Source organism: Micropterus dolomieu, linkage group LG10, assembly GCF_021292245.1.
Source record: "Micropterus dolomieu isolate WLL.071019.BEF.003 ecotype Adirondacks linkage group LG10, ASM2129224v1, whole genome shotgun sequence".
Taxonomy (NCBI): domain Eukaryota; kingdom Metazoa; phylum Chordata; class Actinopteri; order Centrarchiformes; family Centrarchidae; genus Micropterus; species Micropterus dolomieu.
The window spans coordinates 20,918,903-20,938,610 of record NC_060159.1 but is presented as its reverse complement, the minus strand read 5'-3'; the positions used below and the strand labels follow the sequence as shown (position 1 = coordinate 20,938,610).

The window sequence follows — 19,708 nt, the reverse complement described above, 5'->3', positions numbered from 1 at the left end:
AACAGAGAAATGTATCTTTTTAGATAAACAGATGTTGACAAAGTTTGACTTTAGGGACCTAACTGGAAGTTGGAAAAAGGTAATAAATTGCAATATATATCTCAACATATTTAAAATTGCAATAAAATGGAATCACAACATAAATATCGTGATAATATCGTATCGTGGGGCCTCTGGTGATTCACACCCCTAGTTTTTATAGGTCTTTATAATATTTATAATAAATATAGTTAATTGCAAGAGATGTGAGAACATTTTAGCTTGAATTTCCTGTTAAATAAATAACAAGTTACCCGTAATAACGTAAATGTGACAATTAATTATGATATTGATTTTAGGTCATATTGCCCAGCCCTAAGTGGTAGTAATTGACAAAAAACTGTTTCCTAACTACAGATTACAGCTACACCGATAAATAAGCCGGGTTGATATATTGGCTGATACTAGCTTTTTGTAGATAAGATTAGAAATTACAGTAGAGAAATGGAAGGTCATTCCAAAAGAAACAAAGCACACAATGAAAAGCACTTACTATGAGGCCATTAGAGCCTGGCAAACTGAACCTGAGCAGTTTAAAAACTCTAATCACCAGTCGCCACTGACTGCTTCCACAGTCACTCACCCCACCTTTAACAGAGGGCGCATGGTCAAACACATCAGTGGATTAAGTCACCATGAAGTTGGACATGTGACGCTGTTTGAGGAGCCAGCAGTTGTACGAATGCATTTCCTCTCTGATGAAGACATACAGCTGTAAGCACTGCTGATGCAAAGGCCATTTCTGACCTGCTGCTGACACCCACATCGGCTCCTCCTCCGGCTCCTCCCCCCTCCTCTGCTTCATCCTACACCACCTCCTCACCTCTTCCACCCTCCTCTTACATGTTGCTCAATGCTCTGATACAGGATGAGGCTTCCGGCCATGTGGGAATTTCTCCTAATAGTGGCTCACGGTTGAATCCATGTGTTGGTTGAGAACGTTGGTGCAGCGTGCATCCAAGCAGCTTTGTCAGGTGCAGCAAGCAGACGCCTGGTAGGAGACGAAAAGTCATTTCACTCAGTGCAGCCTTGAGGACTGAAGAGGCTTTACTCTGCTTTCCTCTCCAGGGGAGTTGCTCTAACTTTGTAGCAAGGGTGACTAACGACTTTTGCCACTCATCGATTTCTCAGAAGATGTTTAGCTCACGAGTTCATATTCAGAGAAAAAATGGAAAAGCTTTGACGACCTCTTGATTATCACTGCTGAGGACCAGGAGCCATTTCCAGTAATTCACCCTTCTGTGAAAAAGGTCTGAACACCACCAACGAGGCACCAAAGCTGCTCTGTCGCATGGACAGTGACACTGAACAGCTGTTGCACTTACCATCTTGTCTCAGACAGACACTGGACTGTTTAGGAGCTACAGAGTAACAAACGACGATGCTAAAAAACTTGTTTGCATCAAAGCGCCTCGTACTTAGCAACTGACGAGGATGAGAGACGGTGTGATGACCTACCTGTATTTGACAAGAGTGTTTTTCACCTCGTTGGAGAGACGAGCACAGAGGAAAAAAAGTCAGCGAGAGGGAACAGGGGAGGGTAAGAGCGAGTCAGCGAGGGAAGGTGTGAGGCAAACGCTGTGAGAGGGAAACAGAGAGAAGACGTGCAGAGCTGAGAAAGACACAGGGAGAAGAAACTGAGACAACTCTGCCAGACTGAAGAAGGAGTAAAGGAAAAACAGATATCAAAGAGCTGGCCAAACGCCCATTTAATGCTGGAGGATCGTGTTTTGTCAGATCCATACAGGGTGAGTATGGATTCTGTTTGATGTGGCTATTATGGCAGGAAATTAAACAGCTCCCAGAAGCAGCTGTCAACTGACCCTGCTTACTGTTCAGTAACATCATATTATAAATTCTAACGTTTTCACATTATCACTTAATACTAAATGTAGCCTGAGTTACTATATTAATGAATCATGGAGCAGGCGCTGGGGTTCATCAGTTGTCAGCAGAGCTTTTATGGTTCAGGCTCAAAGCTGTACAGTACATTTTGTTCAATGTGGTTGCAAAAGAGAAGCTTTTAACACCCATAAAAAGGATATTAAATTGATCCTGAATCTTAAATATACTTTAGTAGGTTTGGGAATGAGTGTGTGGGGCTGTTCTGTGTATTTTTGTTTGTTTTTTTTTTAACTCAGGAAAAAGTGGGAGGTACAAGAAGTAAGATGATTTGATTTAAGGTATCATTAAAAACCATGGGGATGACAAGTCACATGACTGACACTTGCACCACTGTATTCTTGGAAGAAAAAAAAACTGAGTTTGAACAAGTTTGAGATTAGTATTTCAATAATGAATTATTTAAGAAAAAGTGCCAAAAATTTACTACTTCTAGCTTGTTGAATGTTAAGATTTGCTGCTTTTCCGCGACTGTTGCAAAAACAATACTCATTATAGAATAATTTATGGATTATTCTCTCAATTAAAATCAATTGGTATATAAATCGTCAAAAAACTGAAAAATGTCCATTACTATCCTAGGCAGTGGCGGCGAACCGTCAAAGCGAATGTCCAGCATCTTTCCATGAAAAATGATTTAAATTATTAATCCATTATAAAATAATTTCAATAGTTATTAATAGTTTCAATTTGATTGATTGAATAATTTTAGCAGCTGCTTGTGTAAACTTGATATAACTGAATTTGGAAGGTAAATAAGACATATCAAGCAAGTTGAAGACATAAACTTCAGCTCTGGGGAACTAACTACCACCAACTACTGGCTATTTTCAGAAATTATACAGACCGTAAATTTGTTGTTTAATCAAGAAAATAAATCAATAATGGAATTAATTGTTTGTAGCTGTACTGATACTTGATTCACTGTTTTAAGTAATTTTTCAAGCAAAAATGCCAAACATATTCTAAAATTTGCTGCTTTTCTCCATTGATTTACGATTGTAAATTGAAAATTTAGATTGTTGGACAGTCAAAACAAGCCAATCTGAAGGCAAGTTAATCTGCAGTTTAACGGAAATAATTGCAGCACTAAAACAAACCTCACATGTTGACATAGTGGCACAGGTGTTTAAGGATGAAAGTGGGTAGACTGTTCTGTGGGATAATCTCAGTGAAGTGTCTATGATCCTCCTGCTGCTTTATTTGGACTCACACCGTCCTCCACTGGCTTAATCATAATCAGCAATTACAGGGAAAAGAACCAAGCACCTGTAATGCTTTGTTTCCTATTTTTACTAACCAGACAGTACATAACCAGCCTCATTCCTCCGCTTTGACGCCAGTCTCCTCCAGTCTAGATGGCTAATCAAGTATCCATAACGACACCGGAACATATAAATTAATGGCATGATTGGGACTATTCATCTTGGTTAGGAAAACATCCTTGTGTTTGTCAATCTAGTTAGGTGAATCACTGAAGCTCTAATGTGATTTCCTTTTGTCTCATTAAGATTGAGACTTGATAGGTGCCCATTAGCGGTCTTGGTAAACTACAGCTTCAGGGGTGGAGGAAGGTCCTTGTGTTAATGTGTACAGATAGATGACTACGTTAGGATGCTGTCCAAGCAATTCCCCCAAGTCATACAGAACATGGACACACACACACACACACACACAGAACAAGGGAATTGCACCATGCGTGCATTACCCATAGCAACAGCACAAATCAACCCCCAACAATGCAAGGACAGAGACAAGATAAAATAAAATCACCTTCAGGTTACAAAAGAGTCGACAGCAATTCATTGCTTAAGGCTTAACAGCAACTGGATGTGTTTTAATTCAATCAATACACCCGCAATTCAACACAAATCCTCTCTGGTTCAAGGTGCTGAAAATGTCTCTGCCCAAAAGCACATTTCTAAATGTGCTTGTACTGAAATGTTGCAGGTATCAAAAGCACCATGGTTTCATTTGTAGAAAGCAATCTCAGGCTGGACGGCACAGTCATGAAAAAGGTCTACTGCGTCCTCGCCTCCTGACATGGCAAATTCTTAGCACTGAATGTAATAGAAGGTGTAATCAGAGTCAATCAAAACACATGAATGTTAAAAGCACTCGGGATGTTTGGACAAGCAGTGGGGCCACATAATAGCGACCCAGGAGCCCACAAAACAACAGAAATCAACATGACCTTCATTTCAAATCAAACAGTCTGTTTACATAATTTCCCTGTCAGGCTCCATTTTTCTAATCACACCGAGCACAGTAGAGCTTTCAATAGCGCTTTTGCAAATAATGTGTCAGCCACTGTATGTCCAAACGACTCAATTATATATCTTTAAACAGACTGGTAAAGCAAATCCACCGAAAAGGTAGAAGTCTTTATGGAGCTTGTGCTCCAATTTCGCAGTAAGTTAAGCTTTGTGTAAATGAATTTATACACGCAGAGATAGGGTGAAACTCTAATGCCCTTTATTGGAAAACAGAGTCACTGTAGCAGCAAATATATTTGGATACATTAAACAGAAGAAATTGTCAAATTGAAATATAAACAAAAGGTTATATAAATGGAGATTATATAAACAACAGTGACAGGTTTTACACTAGAACATTTTCCTGTAGGTAGATTGTAAGCATAAAAAAGTGGGATCTATGGACCACATAGTATATTATATACTATAGGGCCAGTGAAAAAGTACTTTACTTGAGTAAAAATAGCAAAACTATAGTAAGTAAAAATCATGCATTCAAAATTTTACTTGAGTAAAAGTATTAGCATCTGAATATACCAAAATACACCACCCGTTTCAGAATAATGTATATTATATTATTGGATTATAATTATTGATCCAGTCATGTGTAGCATAAATCACTTTAATGTTGTAACTGGTAAAGTTGGGGCCAATTTTAATTACTTTATATACTGCTGGGTAGCTTGTGAGTTTTCCCCAGAGGATCAATAAAGTCTTATAATAATACATAATAATTGGTGGCATGATTTATTGGTTATATTTTGTATATTTATTTTTAATCTGAATATGTAAAGTAATGTAAATTAAGTAAATGTACTTAATTACCTTCCACCACCGTAGAGGGCCAAGCACCAGAATGTACAAGGACACAAAAAGTCATGTGATTAGATAATACACCGAAAACAATTAAAAACTAAATATCAATACACACAGGGTTTATTTTTTCCCACTGGTGCTACCAACTTTCTCAGCTGGTCGCACCAACTGATTTGTTTTTTTGTGGGTTCATTCATTAAATGCTAGAAAAATGCTCTAGTCTACATGGTGGTTGAGTTACTCTCTAATTTGTTAATTCTAAGTGATAACTCCTCAACAATCACAACATTCATACATGCAGAACAATCAGTTTAATCATTTGAAACCTTGCTGTAGCAAGGTTGGTCGAAGAAAAGTGATACTGACGAGCTTATTAACTTTATGTTGAGCGTTTCAACAAAAGGCACCTGATAAAGCTAAAGACAGCTAGCCAAACACAAACCTTCCTTTTCTTCTCCCTGTTTTCTTCTGTCTCACCACTACATCTGCCAACGCATCTCTCTTGCTGTTTTTGTAAAACGAGCTGCCCAAGCGACCACAGAGCGACCCGCCCACCGGGATTTCTCTCGGTGCTCAGGGCTGGTCAGATGATGTGTGCTCACCGGTGCTCACACTTGAGGGACATTTTGCGAGTGAAATGGTCGCGCTGTAGAGCTGCTATTGACCACCTTGCACTCTCACAAATGAGACCATGTCAAAGTTTAATTCGCACTCTTTAAAAATGGTAGCAGTCTGGAGCCCTGTGTTGACAAAATAATCTCACTTCAAATTCTTCTTCAAATGCTGTTCTGGGGCTTTCAATTATTTCACATCATCTTCATCACCAGATAAACTTTGCCTAGTTTTTTTTAACCTGTAAGGTAGAAATTTTTCAGCCACATACTCATAACACACAAGCTCTAAAAGTGTTCTGCGACCACATAAAACTTCCCCTGACTGTTTTTCTGGCCTCCTCATATTCTAACATGAGATTATGTAAAGCCTCAGTAACTTGGCCAACTGTTCACTGCCTCTCTCCATCTGTTACGCCTGGCACTGGAGTTGTGAAGCAACAGTAACTCTTGCCAGTCAAGAGAGAACTTGAAAGTGCCCTATCTGTCAAAGCAGACTGAAAATCAAGCTGAATTGCCTTTTTTTTTTTTTTTTTTTACACTTTTAATACACATTTTAATAGCTGCAAAAATCAGAGATGTGGGCAGCTGAATTCGGCTAGTGTGAAAGGTGTTGACGTGTTTTTCCACCCTCCTGAGCTGGAAGAGGAGCTAATGATAGTGTTTTTTTTAAATTATCCATTCAGCCTTATATTCATTTTCTACTGTAACCAGAAACTCTTAAAGCTTCAGTACCCTTTGTGCTGTAAAGCATCCCAACACATTTTGTACCAAATTGGACGCAGCTGGCCGATCTAAAAATCAGCGCGGTAATAACTTTTACAATATTAGTTTTAGCAACCCTATGTAACTTTTCCTCAACAGCAGCCACTGTGGCCACATGTGACAATATGATAATGCTTATTTAGTGTGTAACAGTAGCACAAGAAAACACAGTCACAAAGTTTCTATTTATCAAAGGTTTGATAAATTCAAAGCTTCTGGAAATACCAGAGAAAGTAAGGCTCTAGCAGAGAAAGCCATAGTGTATTAAACTGAACAAGGGTGCGTTGTATTGATTTTGATTTTAACTTTTTTGGGGCTGCAACTAATAAATAATAAATGTCAGAAAGAAAAATGTGCATCACAATGGCAGCTTGACATATTTGAATACTTTGTTTGATCTGACTGACAGTCCAAAACCTAAATATATTCAGCTTACTATCATGGAAAACTACGGAAGCCCTAAGCGGCCATCCACTTTGCTACAATGTAAAGTAGTGAGTGTACAGCTTGTATAACTGTGTAAATTTGCTGTCCCCTCAAAATAACACATCACACAGCCATTAATGTCTAAACCGCTGGCAACAAAAGTGAATACACCCATAATTGAAAATGTCCAAACTGGGCCCAAAGTGTCAATATTTTGTGTGGCCACTATTATTTTCCAGCGCTGCCTTAACCCTCTTTCAGCATGGAGTTCACCAGAGCTTCACAGGTTGCCACTGGAGTCCTCTTCCACACCTCCATGACGACATCACGGAGCTGGTGGATGTTAGAGACGTTGCTCTCCTCCACCTCCATCTGAGGATGCCCCACAGATGCTCAATAGGGTTTAGGTCTGGAGACACGTTTGGCCAGTCCATCACCTTTACCCTCAGCTTCTTTAGCGAGGCAGTGGTCGTCTTGGAGGTGCGTTTGGGTCGTTATGTTGGAATTCTGCCCTGCGGCCCAGTCTCCGAACGGAGGTGATCATGCTCTGCTTCAGTATGTCACAGTACATGTTTGCATTCATGATTGCCTCTGTACTGAACTGTAGCTCCCCAGTGCCACCAGCACTCATGCAGCCCCAGACCATGACACCACCCCCCCACTCCTTTCCTGTCATCATCTTTAGAAGAAGCTTCCTTCTGGGACGACAGTAGCCGTCAGGAAATGTGAGAGATTGATGTATGTGTACCAACCGGCAGGACACACACACACACACTTCAGCACATGCTTTATTGTGAACATGTGAACCGGCCTCTTCATAAGAAAAGAAAAATTTAAAATAAAAAAGTAGAACAGGTAGGAATCGAACACATAACCGTTCATTGAAAGTCCTGTGGTCTACCAACTAAACTAACCAGTGACACTAGAAAGCTATCTGAAATTACTGTAAATAAAGTCACTAGCTGAACTCTGTATTAAACTACTGTTTTGTTATCTTGAGATCACGACAGAATTATCCCATTATCACAGGAAAACAGAGTAAAAAAATGTTTGAATGGATGGCCGCTTAGGGCTTCCATAGAAAACAAATTCAAACAGCTATTTCTACATTGGAGAAGCTTGAACAAGTTTGGCTTGAAAAACTCCTTCCAGCGTGGTTCAAGTGACAGCCAGCAACACTTTATACTCTTTATGTAGAGACAGATAGAGAGACAGAGAGCAACATTTCTCTAAAAGTAATTAAAGTTCATTAATTCTCTGTCAATTAATTAACAGAATACCTCAACACTTAAACACCTTGGATACAAGAAATGATGGTGATATAAACTCCTCAATAAGAAGCATTCTATTATAACTTCAGCCAAGAGGAAAGGGGGGGGGGGGGCTTTTGTGGTGAATTCCTGATTTCACGGCTACCTTAATTGGCCAGAAAAACGACTCTGGAAAGCATTGCCTCCCACGTACAATTAAGTATCCTCTAGAGAGCGGCAGCCTCTTGCTGTACAGCATGACTAATCTGACAATGTGGGCAAAACACAGAGAGTCAAACAACTCACAGGAGAACCTTCGGCATTTACACTACAAGAGAAGGGGGGAGAGACACACCGCTGCAACACACTCTAACTCTCTAATGGCGTGAGAAGGAAAAAAAACAATCCTACAACAACAGTTAGCTGCTTAAACACTCAAACAGAGTTAAAAATGTAACCTCCTTTAAAAACACAAGGCGAAGTCTTGCACAGATGTCAGTCAGTGTCAACTCTTGGATATTTAGCTAAAACCCCATCAAATAAATCTGATCAGACTTTGCAATCAATAATATACAGTACTTGCGGGTTACTGAATTTTTGTCATTTTCCCCCAGAGCCATGTTTCCCAAACTTAGGGTTGGGACCCAAAATGGGCCGCAGAACTATTTTGATTGGGTCACCAATTGATGTAAAATGTAAAATGCATAACAATATTACAATATGTCAATATGTGAATGAGCTTTCATTTTTACTATACTTGTCGGTTCAGCTCTCCCTTTTTCGCTCTCCCTTCTCCCTAACCCGATCTGCTGTCCACATTCATACAAAATTTTTATGCCCGCAGTGTGCGAGCTGTCACTGTCGATCCTATGGTGTCCAAACTAAAGTACAAGAACCAGTTTATTAATGTTGGCTTTACCAAACCAATTTGGAATTGAGAGGATATACCTCAATGGATAATATGTGGGGAAGTGCTCAGTAAGGAGAGTATCAAAAAGAATTATTTTTGATTTGCAAAGAATCCTTCAAGATGTGCTAATTACATTTTGAACCACATGCTTGTGAGAAACTGGCTTTTTGACTCTAGCATATGTGAAAAACAAATACAGAAACAGACAAATGCTCAGCATAGATCAGCTGGTTGAAAACATTAACCAGCCACATACCTGTCATTAAATTCATGTCAGCTTCATTAAAAAAATACAAGTTGGTGCTGGTGCTGAGGGATGATGGGAGGGGATAAGAAAACGAGAGTTGAGAAAGGGGTGCGACACAGAAAGGAGAATACACCACTGATGTTTTTATTTACTTTTATAATAAAATAAATACATTTCATATAGATTTTATATTCATGGTTTGTGTTCTTTATCTGTAGTTTATGTAGCAATTCATTATGTATTTTTGTAAATTTGGCTCCCTGGGAGACACCAGATTTCAAATTCATATTAGCTTTATTGGCATGAATGTATAGCAACAATATTACCAAAGCTACATATAAAATTTCTCCTTTGGGTCTCGCTGGTATGCTGAAAAAGTTTGGGAACCAGTGCCCCAGAGCATTTGATTTATTGGTTGTTGTCGAAATGTAAGATTAGATTTTACAGTTTTATTAATCCCCATTGGGGAAACTCAATTGCCTCCAGATCACATCAACAACATATAACATACACAGAAAAGACAACCAGTATCAAATTTCTGTTGGGATAAAAGACTGTCTCGGCCGTTCGGGCATCTTCAGTTGGCCACTAAAGAAACTACCAAGTGTCTTAAAGACACTGTGGAGTTGAGGGTCTACAAGATCCATGACATTCTTTAGTTTGGCACTTGGTCTCTTTTCTATTATGACCTCCAGTGGGTGAGGGGCAACACCAATCACAGAGCCAGCTTTTTCAATCAAACTTATTGATCCTGTAAAAAGACTTTCAACAAATGCTTCAGAAATAAACTGTCCCAACTACTAAGGTAAATACCTGGCTGTTCATGCGATACAGGCTCCACTATGTTCACCAGATGGTCGTAACTTAAGCTGTTGTTTGGTGTTAGATGGATAGCGTACAGTGGGTTGTTGGAAGCTTTTTCACTGAAAACAGCTGCCCGCTGCGGCTGAAAATAGCGCTGATGAGAGCTGCAAGACTGAGTCAAAACCATAAAGCTGTGGATCATAAAACCTAAAAAAAGAGCTAACAAAACAGTAAATGCTCCGTAGATCTGAGGGGAACTGCAGAGTCGGCTGATAATTCTCTGAGATTCTCTGTGTTTGTTAATACGAGTGACCACTTTTAAATTACACAAAGTCATTTGACCTCTTGTTCATTGTGGTGGCACTTTAAATTCACAAAGAGGGAATTGTCTTTCAGAGGTTATTGCAATATTCAGTCATATTTCCAAATGGACCTCTGAGCTTGCTAGGCTAGGAGATACTGAATAAAGTTGAAGATGAAGGCACTTGTACATATTACATACACATTACATACATATTCTCGCCCTTGGCAGGTGCCCTTAAACGCAGTGTTTTGTCTTTAGATTCACAACCTTATGTCTACAGAGTGTCTTTCTGCCTTGAGTTGCTCACAACATTAGCCAGGAAGCCGAAGGCTGAATTCCACATGAAGCAGAGAAAAGACAAGGTCTTAGGCAGTATTCTGTCTAATAAAAGGCAGTATAAAGTGAATAAGTCTTAAAATATTGATTTGTGCAGCTTTACACCCACAACAGGTCTCAAACCCACAACAGGCCTTTAAAAGGCCTAATTTACCAAAACATAAATATATGTGAAAACAAAAGAACTATGTGCAAAGATAGTAAGTAAAATCTCATTTACATGTTTCTGGTAAAAAGGAAACTTAACCACATCAGTAGAACACAAAATGATTGATGTTGAAGTGATGCAAGGCCAATGTGCTGGTGTAAAATATAAATAATCGCATCTTTACACACATTACTTCCTGTTAATTTATACAATACAAATGACATGTGTATTTACAGTGAAGTACTCTACTATCGGCAGCAGTATGTTATGAAATCAACTCAGTCATGCTGACAGACTAGGTGAAAGGGAACGGCTGTGATTCAATCACTTAATAGTTTACAATACTAAATAAAAGTGAAAAATGACCATCGCTATTTCCTACAACCTAAAGTGAAATCTTCAAATTGCCTATTTTAAAAACTCAAAGATAATCCATTCACTGCAATCAAATGTTGTTTGAATAATGACAAATGAAAAAAATAAAATCAAAGAATAGTGGATACATATTCTGTCAACTAATCTATGAATTCTTTAACCACCATGTTCAACTAGCATTAGCGAAGAGAAGATGACTGAGCCTTTCTTTCAACTTGCACCATGTTGTCTTCACTATAAAACAAGCTATCAAGGCATCAGAAACATGTAGGAGAAAATTTATAGCTACTAAAACCACCATGGGTGTGTGCTGCTTGGAAATAGATGACACAAAGAAAATCCTTGAAGATGAGAGGCAAATGTCAGCCAAGTCTGTCAGAAAAGAGGCAGTTTCAGGTCATGAACACTGCACTGACCAGTATCAATCCAGGAAATAATACACAGCCTGCTGTAAACTTTTTTTAGATGGTTTTCTCTTACTGATCCGCAGCAATCACCTGCTCATATCTTGCAAAATCTACACCAACTATAATCCAAGAGTAACACAAACTCTAATAATCTCACTTGCACTGCCAACTACTGGTGACATCAAGCATGTTCACACAACCTGTGTAACTGTGATGTAGTCCCCGCTTATGATTACAAATCAATCTGTTATTTCTTACATAGTTATCCGAAGCACAACTCTTACTTGATACTTGATACTGTAAAAGTAAAATGTCAGCCAGCAAACATAAGTACCAAGCCAGCAAGAAATAGACAGGATGGCAGCTCACCATCGGCCTGGTGTAGTAGGCTGCTGAGCATTTAGCAGCCCCTGGTCAGTCCTTTGTCAGCAAGTCACCCAGAACGCATACATAAGGAGTTAATAAAAGGTGAAATTAACAGGGCTGTAAAAATGTTTTAAAAGGGAGAGATGCGAGGCAAAGGCACTACTGAGAGAGGTGAAAGGGACAGGTGCATGCTGTTGCAAGCTGATTTGGCCCACTTATCAACACTGTCATGGAGCAGCTCCTGGGAGGCAATTAAGGTGCATTACCTTACCTTTGGTGCCTGATTGCCGCTATTAACGTAAAAAATTGAACTCCTTCTCTCAGTCATGAGTCAGTCAAATGTGAACACACAGATATGATACAAATAGTTTTAGTTTAGAATGACTTTTCCCCTGTGTTGAAATCCTGCACGTACAGTGTCACACTTTGCAAACTGGTCTATACCTTTCAACCTCCTCCTAAAATCTGTTGAGGAGTTACTCTTTTTACCAGTTGCTAGAAGGCCAACAACCATAGCAATATAAAACACACATCAGTTCTTTAAATTACTGCATGCTTGGGAGCTGCTAAAATGAGACTTCGCCTGCTTCCCTTTCTGTCATATTTAAAAATAAAACAGTAAGCAGATGTGGGAGGGGGGACTCTGCTCCATTTAACCCAACTTGAGGCATGAGCTAAATGTGACAGCCCCCGATCTGAGAATCTGTCCCAAATATGAAAATATCGAGCTGTGCTCTAATAATACAGCACTGAGATTTCTTACTTGGGTTCTTTTGGGGAAAGAAATAGCAACAGAATCACGGATGAGAGACTATTAAGAGCCCAGGGGGCCAAACACTGACCACTGAGGCTGAAATGATTGTAACAAGCAAAGACCAACAAGGATGCTTTATGCAGCCATCTGACAGCAAAGTCCATACAGAGCAATTAAAGTCCATTAAGACAACAACATTTCTTTTTAATTAATTAGGATACTGAGACACAACGTCAGAAAAGTACAATTAGATTCAGTGGAGTATTTGACACAAAGTGAATGTCCATGTCATTATCCCAGAAAGACTAATGCACAAATTAAAAGTCAACAAAAAAACATAATGTACTGTTTCTTTAATCTTGTGATGATTTGATTATTATTGGTTAAAAAAAATGAGCCCACATTTATTTGACCAAACTAAAGCAGTGAGACTCTTACACTTTTGGAACAATTAGGCTTTAAAATTCATTAATTTATTTCTCCTACCAGGATGTTGTCACATTATTGTGTTGACTTACATAATTGAACCTTTGAAAGAAATTTCTTTATGTACCCAAATCTAAGCATTATAGGTATATTTCAAATTTTTGGGAAGCTCAGATGACTGGCATGTCTCTCCTGCTGAGGGCTAATCGAGCTCTTCAGGTGTGGTTGGCAAAACAAACATAACCTCCTCAGGCTTTCCATGACCAGAACTTACCTGCTGACTCCAGCAGGATGTGGTAGTCTGTTCCTCTCTGAGTGGGCGTGTCATCATCAGGCTCCTGTCTCTCTGACACCTCGTAACGGTCCCAGTTTGACTCCAGCTTCCTCCTGGAGAACATCTCCATCCTGCCATCTTCCTCCTGAAAGTTGTCCCCTTCATCCTTATCCTATAAGAGAACATACACAATGAGGAACATGTTATTCGAGTGACATTAAAGTGATACCAGAAGTGCTTTTCATATGGAACATGCTTAGCTCAGAGTTTAAAGGTGTCAGTATGCTTCAAACAAACTAGATCACTTGTCAAACCATATATCTTTTGGTTTTAGACAATTGATTGAAAAAAAAAAAAAAAGATTTATAGTTTTCTAAATTTCTAATCCATTTCTAATGGGAATAATCATTAGTTGTAGCCCTAGAACACTGCACGCAAACATACTATGGAACCATCTTGCAATTATCAGGAGGCACACACACATACTACAAATGTTTGCAGGTGCTGGGTTACAAAAGTACACAGCATTTATTTTATTGTACCATCTTCCCATGAACGCCACCTTTTGTGGCTTTCTGGTTGAGAAACCATAACATCACCGCTGAAATAAGCGTTCTTTTCAAAAACAAAATGGCATTTTGATATTAATTTCTTTGGGCTTTTTTTATTCAGCTGGGGTACATCACAAAATACATAATTGGCAGTGTGTGCAAAAGTAAAACGCTTCCATTACTAACTTCAAAAAGTATTAACTGAGCAGAGCCAACTAGCCTTAGGTATCGTGACTAAGATTTTGCCATTACAAAAATAACACTTTCACTGGCAGTGCACCATAAAAAATTATTCAAAGAGCATTTAGTCAAGTGGTCATTAACACATAGCTCTTATTCATCATTTGTAGCTAAGCCTAACAAAAGGGTGGAGGTAAAAGGCACGTCCCACTGTATGACAAAGAATAGACATCTATGCCACAGCTGAACCCATTATATTTGCGTGAGTCATAGATTTTTTCCCCCTGCTTTGTCACATAGCTGCACAAACCTTTATTAATGTTGTCATGGAAAAGTGTGCAACGCAAGATGTGTCAGATGGACAAAGTGTAGTTTTGCTAATTTTTTTCTGGTATTGTGTCAAAACTCAAACACGCCGCATAATCATCAGACCCCGTAGTAACTATGGATGCACCAAAGAAGATTTGTATGATTGCAATCAAGGACCCATATGTATCGAAGGAGATTTGTATGATTGCAATCACAAAGCACCCTATCGTTTCTCTAGTAATTCGGTCGTCACCATGGCAGGAGAACAACTGACAGAACATCCCAGTGGAAATTAAGCTGCCTGACAGTCTAATGTCATGCCCAAAAGCCAGATCATGCAATGATAATGATCAACTGCTATGGAAGACATTTCAAGTGTTTCATCACCATGATGTTACACTAAAATTCTTCATTCTTCTCGAAGTCTAACTCTTTACATTTTGATGGGGATCTTCTCATGTGCATCATGCATGTATAGTAGAGACATGTGGATGTGATAATGATGACACAAACCCACTCTAAAACGCACAGCAATCAACCAGTGCATATGGTACTGTGGCTGTTAAAGCTCACAACTCTGCATCTAGTGGATTAGGTACTAGTAACTAAAACAATATAGTAGTAACTAACTTAATGGAATTAGATACTAATAAATAAAGTACTAGTAGCTTTTAAATAGCAACTAGTAGGTTTTAAGGAATAAATGTTAAAACGGCTTGCCATAAGCAACTGCAACGGAGGATGTGCTTTGATTGCATTTAGGTTATGCACGAGGCATAACGTTACATCTATTTAACAAAAAAATATCAATATAATTTTTTTTTCAAAAAGCTCGGTACCAGCCTCTAAGTTACAAGTATTAGTAAAGTAATATGGCCGAGTAAAAAAGGGGGTCCTATTCAATTTTACATCATCGTTCAAGAACTGTGTGCGTCTCCAAAGTAAACCAACTACAAAAGTACAATTTTTTTTCAATGCGGTTTGGTGAAGCGGGATAACCGGGTCGCCTATGGAACGCGATTCCCACGCTGTCTCACCCATAGGTCTCACCCGGTGATGGAACTCCGCTGCATGGGCGCCTCCCCCGCGTCCACGACCGCGGTAGTGGTCTCTTTTACCACGGCCGCGGTGGTGGCCTCCTCTCCCTCTGCCCCGGTGTTCACCGCCACTACTGTCGTTGTCGTATCCACCCCGGCCACCTCTTTTCCAATTCCCTCCTCTGCTTCTGTTCGGTCTTCCCTCCATTACTGTCAACTGTGGCCGGACAGTTTAGCAGCGACACCTCAGGTTGGAGCGGAACGAGTGTTTCATTGAATTGTGTCCTACGACAAAAATGAAGTTGGATGGTTCCGGGTCTTATTTGGACCAAAATAATTAATGTCACACTTGGACGGAAGTATAAACAATAAATAGTTTTGTTGAATTAATTAATTTGAATGTTATTTTAGTGCAAAAACTATTCTGACAATATAGGACATATAATTACACCATAATGCATTACGCCAAAGGTCTATTTGATTAAAATAAAATAAATACTTTTTTAAAAAATGCATCAGGATTAACATACAAAAATAAATATCTCCATGTTAAAAAAGCAAAGTTATTTTTGTTTTCAGTGGCCCTCATGTATTATATTATAAATTTAATTATTTATTATTATATAAATTTAATTTTATATTTTATAAATATAAATATAAATGTATTTATTTAAAATTATTATGAATTATTATTAAAATAAATACATTTTCTGTACAGTTTTAAATAATTGTGTTCTTATGGATAAAACATTCTGCAAATAATATGTAAAATCAGTAGATATGTTTGCATTTCTATAATAACATTTAGTACTATAAAACAAGTAAAATAAGCTTAATTTTGTCAAATAAAGTGGTAGTTTACATAACACGTTTACATAAACTGAATACTACTGTAACTACAGCACTTATAGCAGTGTACACGAGTTCATGTTTTGTGACCCCTTGATATATAGAGAGGATATATCTACACAGGTTTATCCTGATATAATAAACATTTGACGAAAAAATAAGTATGTGTCTCACTAATGTTTTTCTTTTTATTTCAGGAAAACTCTTAATGGAGCCACAAAAGGGCACCTCTTTCTGACCTGTCAACGGTAACACAGACAGATAACACAGAGCCATGGATTTAGATCCTTCAAACAGCACTTCTGCCAACACATCACTTTCCCAGGCGGCTCCCCACAGCCTTTTGGAGATTATAACCATTGCTACAGCATCCGCCATTGTCAGCTTGATAACTATTGTTGGTAACGTGCTAGTGCTGCTGTCCTTCAAAGTAAACAGCCAGCTGAAAACTGTAAACAACTACTACCTACTGAGTTTGGCTTTCGCTGACCTCATCATAGGAGTGTTGTCCATGAACTTATACACCACGTACATCCTGATGGGTTCTTGGCCCTTGGGAAACCTTGCATGTGATCTCTGGCTAGCAGTGGATTATGTAGCCAGCAATGCTTCAGTTATGAACTTACTCGTCATCAGCTTCGACAGGTACTTCTCCATTACGAGGCCGCTGACTTACAGGGCTAAAAGGACTCCCAAGAGAGCTGCCATCATGATAGGCCTCGCATGGCTGGTGTCTTTTGTCCTCTGGGCGCCACCCATTCTGTGCTGGCAGTACTTCGTAGATAAGAGAGAATCTGACCAGTGCCAGATCCAGTTTTTAACACAGCCTGTGATCACATTTGGGACAGCCATTGCTGCTTTCTACATCCCCGTCTCTGTTATGACCATCCTTTACTGTAGGATCTACAAGGAGACGCAGAGACGGACCAAAGATCTAGCAGAGCTGCAAGGTCTCAAAACAGAAAATGTTCTAGAGGGCACTAAACCCCAGAAAACTATCATTCATTCTTGCTTTCATTTCACCAGAGAGAGGAGAGACCAGAGTCAGGCCTCTTGGTCCTCATCTAACCAAAGTAACGCCACTAAAACTACCACTAGATCAGATATGGCATGGGCGAAAGCAGACCAGATCACTTCCTTTAACAGCTACACCTCATCTGAAGAGGAGGAGCATCATGTTTCAATAGAAACCCCACAGGGATCTTTCAAAGAGCAAAGTAGTGGTAATAAGAACGGGAAGGTGACTGATTATACAGAAGATCAGTACTTTTCCACTCCTCAGAAGAAGAGCAGTAAAAAGCACATCTCTTATAAGTTCAAACCTGGTTCAAAGGGAAAAAACGGCAACCCTACCATTGCAACACCATGCCTGCCTGAAGCAGAGCAGCCCACGAAGAATGCCTCCCCTTCCTCCTCCACCACCTCCAAACCCATGGACGCCGTCCTGAAGAACCAGATCACCAAAAGAAAGAGGAATGTACTGGTGAAGGAGAAGAAGGCGGCCCAGACTCTCAGCGCCATCCTCCTGGCCTTCATCCTCACATGGACGCCGTACAACATCATGGTGCTCATCTCCACTTTCTGTGGCACATGCATCCCTACGTCCCTGTGGCACCTGGGCTACTGGCTGTGCTATGTCAACAGCACTATCAACCCCATGTGCTATGCCCTCTGCAACAAGACCTTTCAGAAGACCTTCCGCATGCTTCTGCTCTGCCAGTGGAGGAGGAGGAGGAGAGGCGAGGACAAGTTGTACTGGTGTGGACAAAATCCCAACGCCAACAACAAAATCACATAATGTGGCCCTGCGAAATTAGAGCAGATGTGTTGCTTTTGCCCACATGTGGATTTTCCTGATATATACCGTAGTCAGTGGTCATCTTCAGCATGAAGTGCTGCATGTGATTTTTGTGTTTAAGTACACATTTGTGGAAAACGAGCTGAGCCTGATGCAGCACTTCATCTGCAGTTCCAGATTATTACAGAAAGTAAACCTAACAAAGGTTAAAGGTTAAAGAATGTGTTTGGATTATTTTAAAGGGGAACTCCACCAATTTTACACATCAAAAGATGTTTACAGGTATTGGAGAGTACTACTCCATATGTATATAAAGGTATATGAAGCCTTTTGTGGCTCCTAAGGGAGCAACATGAAGTCTGTTAAACTGCCCCAAGCGATGTCTCCTGAGTCAGTGTACGTTACGGTCTGAAGACTACAAATTTGAAAATGAAAAAATTCTGGGGATGTAAGTAAGAAAGAAGTGAGCTTACCAGATGTCTGTGGTTTGCTCCTCACTCTGCTTGAGGCTAGTGGATTAAGGCTACATTAGCCGCTACTACAATAACAGACCCTGATCTCCAACCTATCTGTCAGTGGTTGAGTTGCATTGTGGGTAACATAGGCGGCAGGTTTGGACAAGGTAGAAGAATGCGTGGAGAAAAAAAGAGAGGTCTCTGATTGTGCTACATTGATTTTACAACTGTCCATCATAAATTCAACAGTGTTATAGGTATGCAATGATAAATCAGTGGAGTACTCTTTTAATACATGACTCAATGTTAATCTGTGCATTGAAAGTGGTTGCAGTAATTATTCCTCCTCTACATACTGCCAGTAAAGCGATCTCAGATTTTTGGAGGAGCAAAAGTAATTTAACGATTTAACAGGTAACTAAACTTTTTTTGTGGAAACATCCACACGCAGAGTATTTTTATATGTCTTATAACATGTCCGTCTTTAAAGATCAAAGCTAATATGAGGCTTCAGCTGCTCTTTGTCCCCCTGATTTTCACAGACAATTTGACAGACAAACCATGACAAATACAACAGAATATAACTCAACAGGTTAAAACATTCTTCTTTCAACATCAAATCATGTATTCTATTTTTTTATTACTGCAGTTTCTTTCTTGTTACTAATTTTGTATCTTCATATGTGTTAATAATTTATTTGTTCCAGTATGGTTTTGTTGGAGTGTACAAGCTGCTAGCTCCATTGCCACTAATTCCATATATAGAGCCTATTAAAAGTACTCACCCTATATGGTTTCATGTTTTTTTGGTTTACAACGTTGAATCAGTCAATCTTTTGTGGCTTTTTTTTTGTACTTCAATAGAAATAAACCCTTTAATGTCAAAGTGAGAACAGATCTCTACAAATAGATTTAAATAAAATACAAGGAGGGTCCCATTTCTGTATTTCCAGTCCATTCCCATGTCAATGTTACTTCCAGAAAATGCAGATGTAATAAAGCACCATTTTTTCTTTTGCTTTACATTCCCAGGTTGTTTTTCCAGTAAACACACGGCTGGACAGTTGTGAATCTGTATAATTAACACTGATGACAGGTAATCAATTGCATCCTT

The 19,708-nt window shown here is 39.2% G+C and overlaps 2 protein-coding genes across 3 annotated transcripts in view; one reads left to right on the top strand and one right to left on the bottom strand.

The window, feature by feature from the left end:
* The window catches only part of aven (apoptosis, caspase activation inhibitor), a 38,707-nt gene extending 22,942 nt beyond the window's left edge, over positions 1-15,765 (bottom strand). For both annotated transcript variants that reach the window (XM_046061095.1, XM_046061096.1), the window contains exons 1-2: positions 15,506-15,765; positions 13,416-13,587 (exon numbers count right to left, since the gene is read on the bottom strand). In XM_046061095.1, the coding sequence (XP_045917051.1) occupies positions 13,416-13,587; positions 15,506-15,700 (367 nt within the window). In that variant the 5' untranslated portion in view covers positions 15,701-15,765. The remainder of the gene's footprint in view (positions 1-13,415; positions 13,588-15,505) is intronic.
* Positions 1,608-18,370, top strand: LOC123977997 (muscarinic acetylcholine receptor M5-like). Its single transcript, XM_046061094.1, has 2 exons — positions 1,608-1,787; positions 16,539-18,370. Exon 2 carries the CDS (start codon positions 16,616-16,618, stop codon positions 18,137-18,139), a length of 1,524 nt encoding a protein of 507 aa, XP_045917050.1. The 5' UTR covers positions 1,608-1,787; positions 16,539-16,615; the 3' UTR covers positions 18,140-18,370.
* The last annotated feature ends 1,338 nt before the right edge of the window (positions 18,371-19,708 follow it).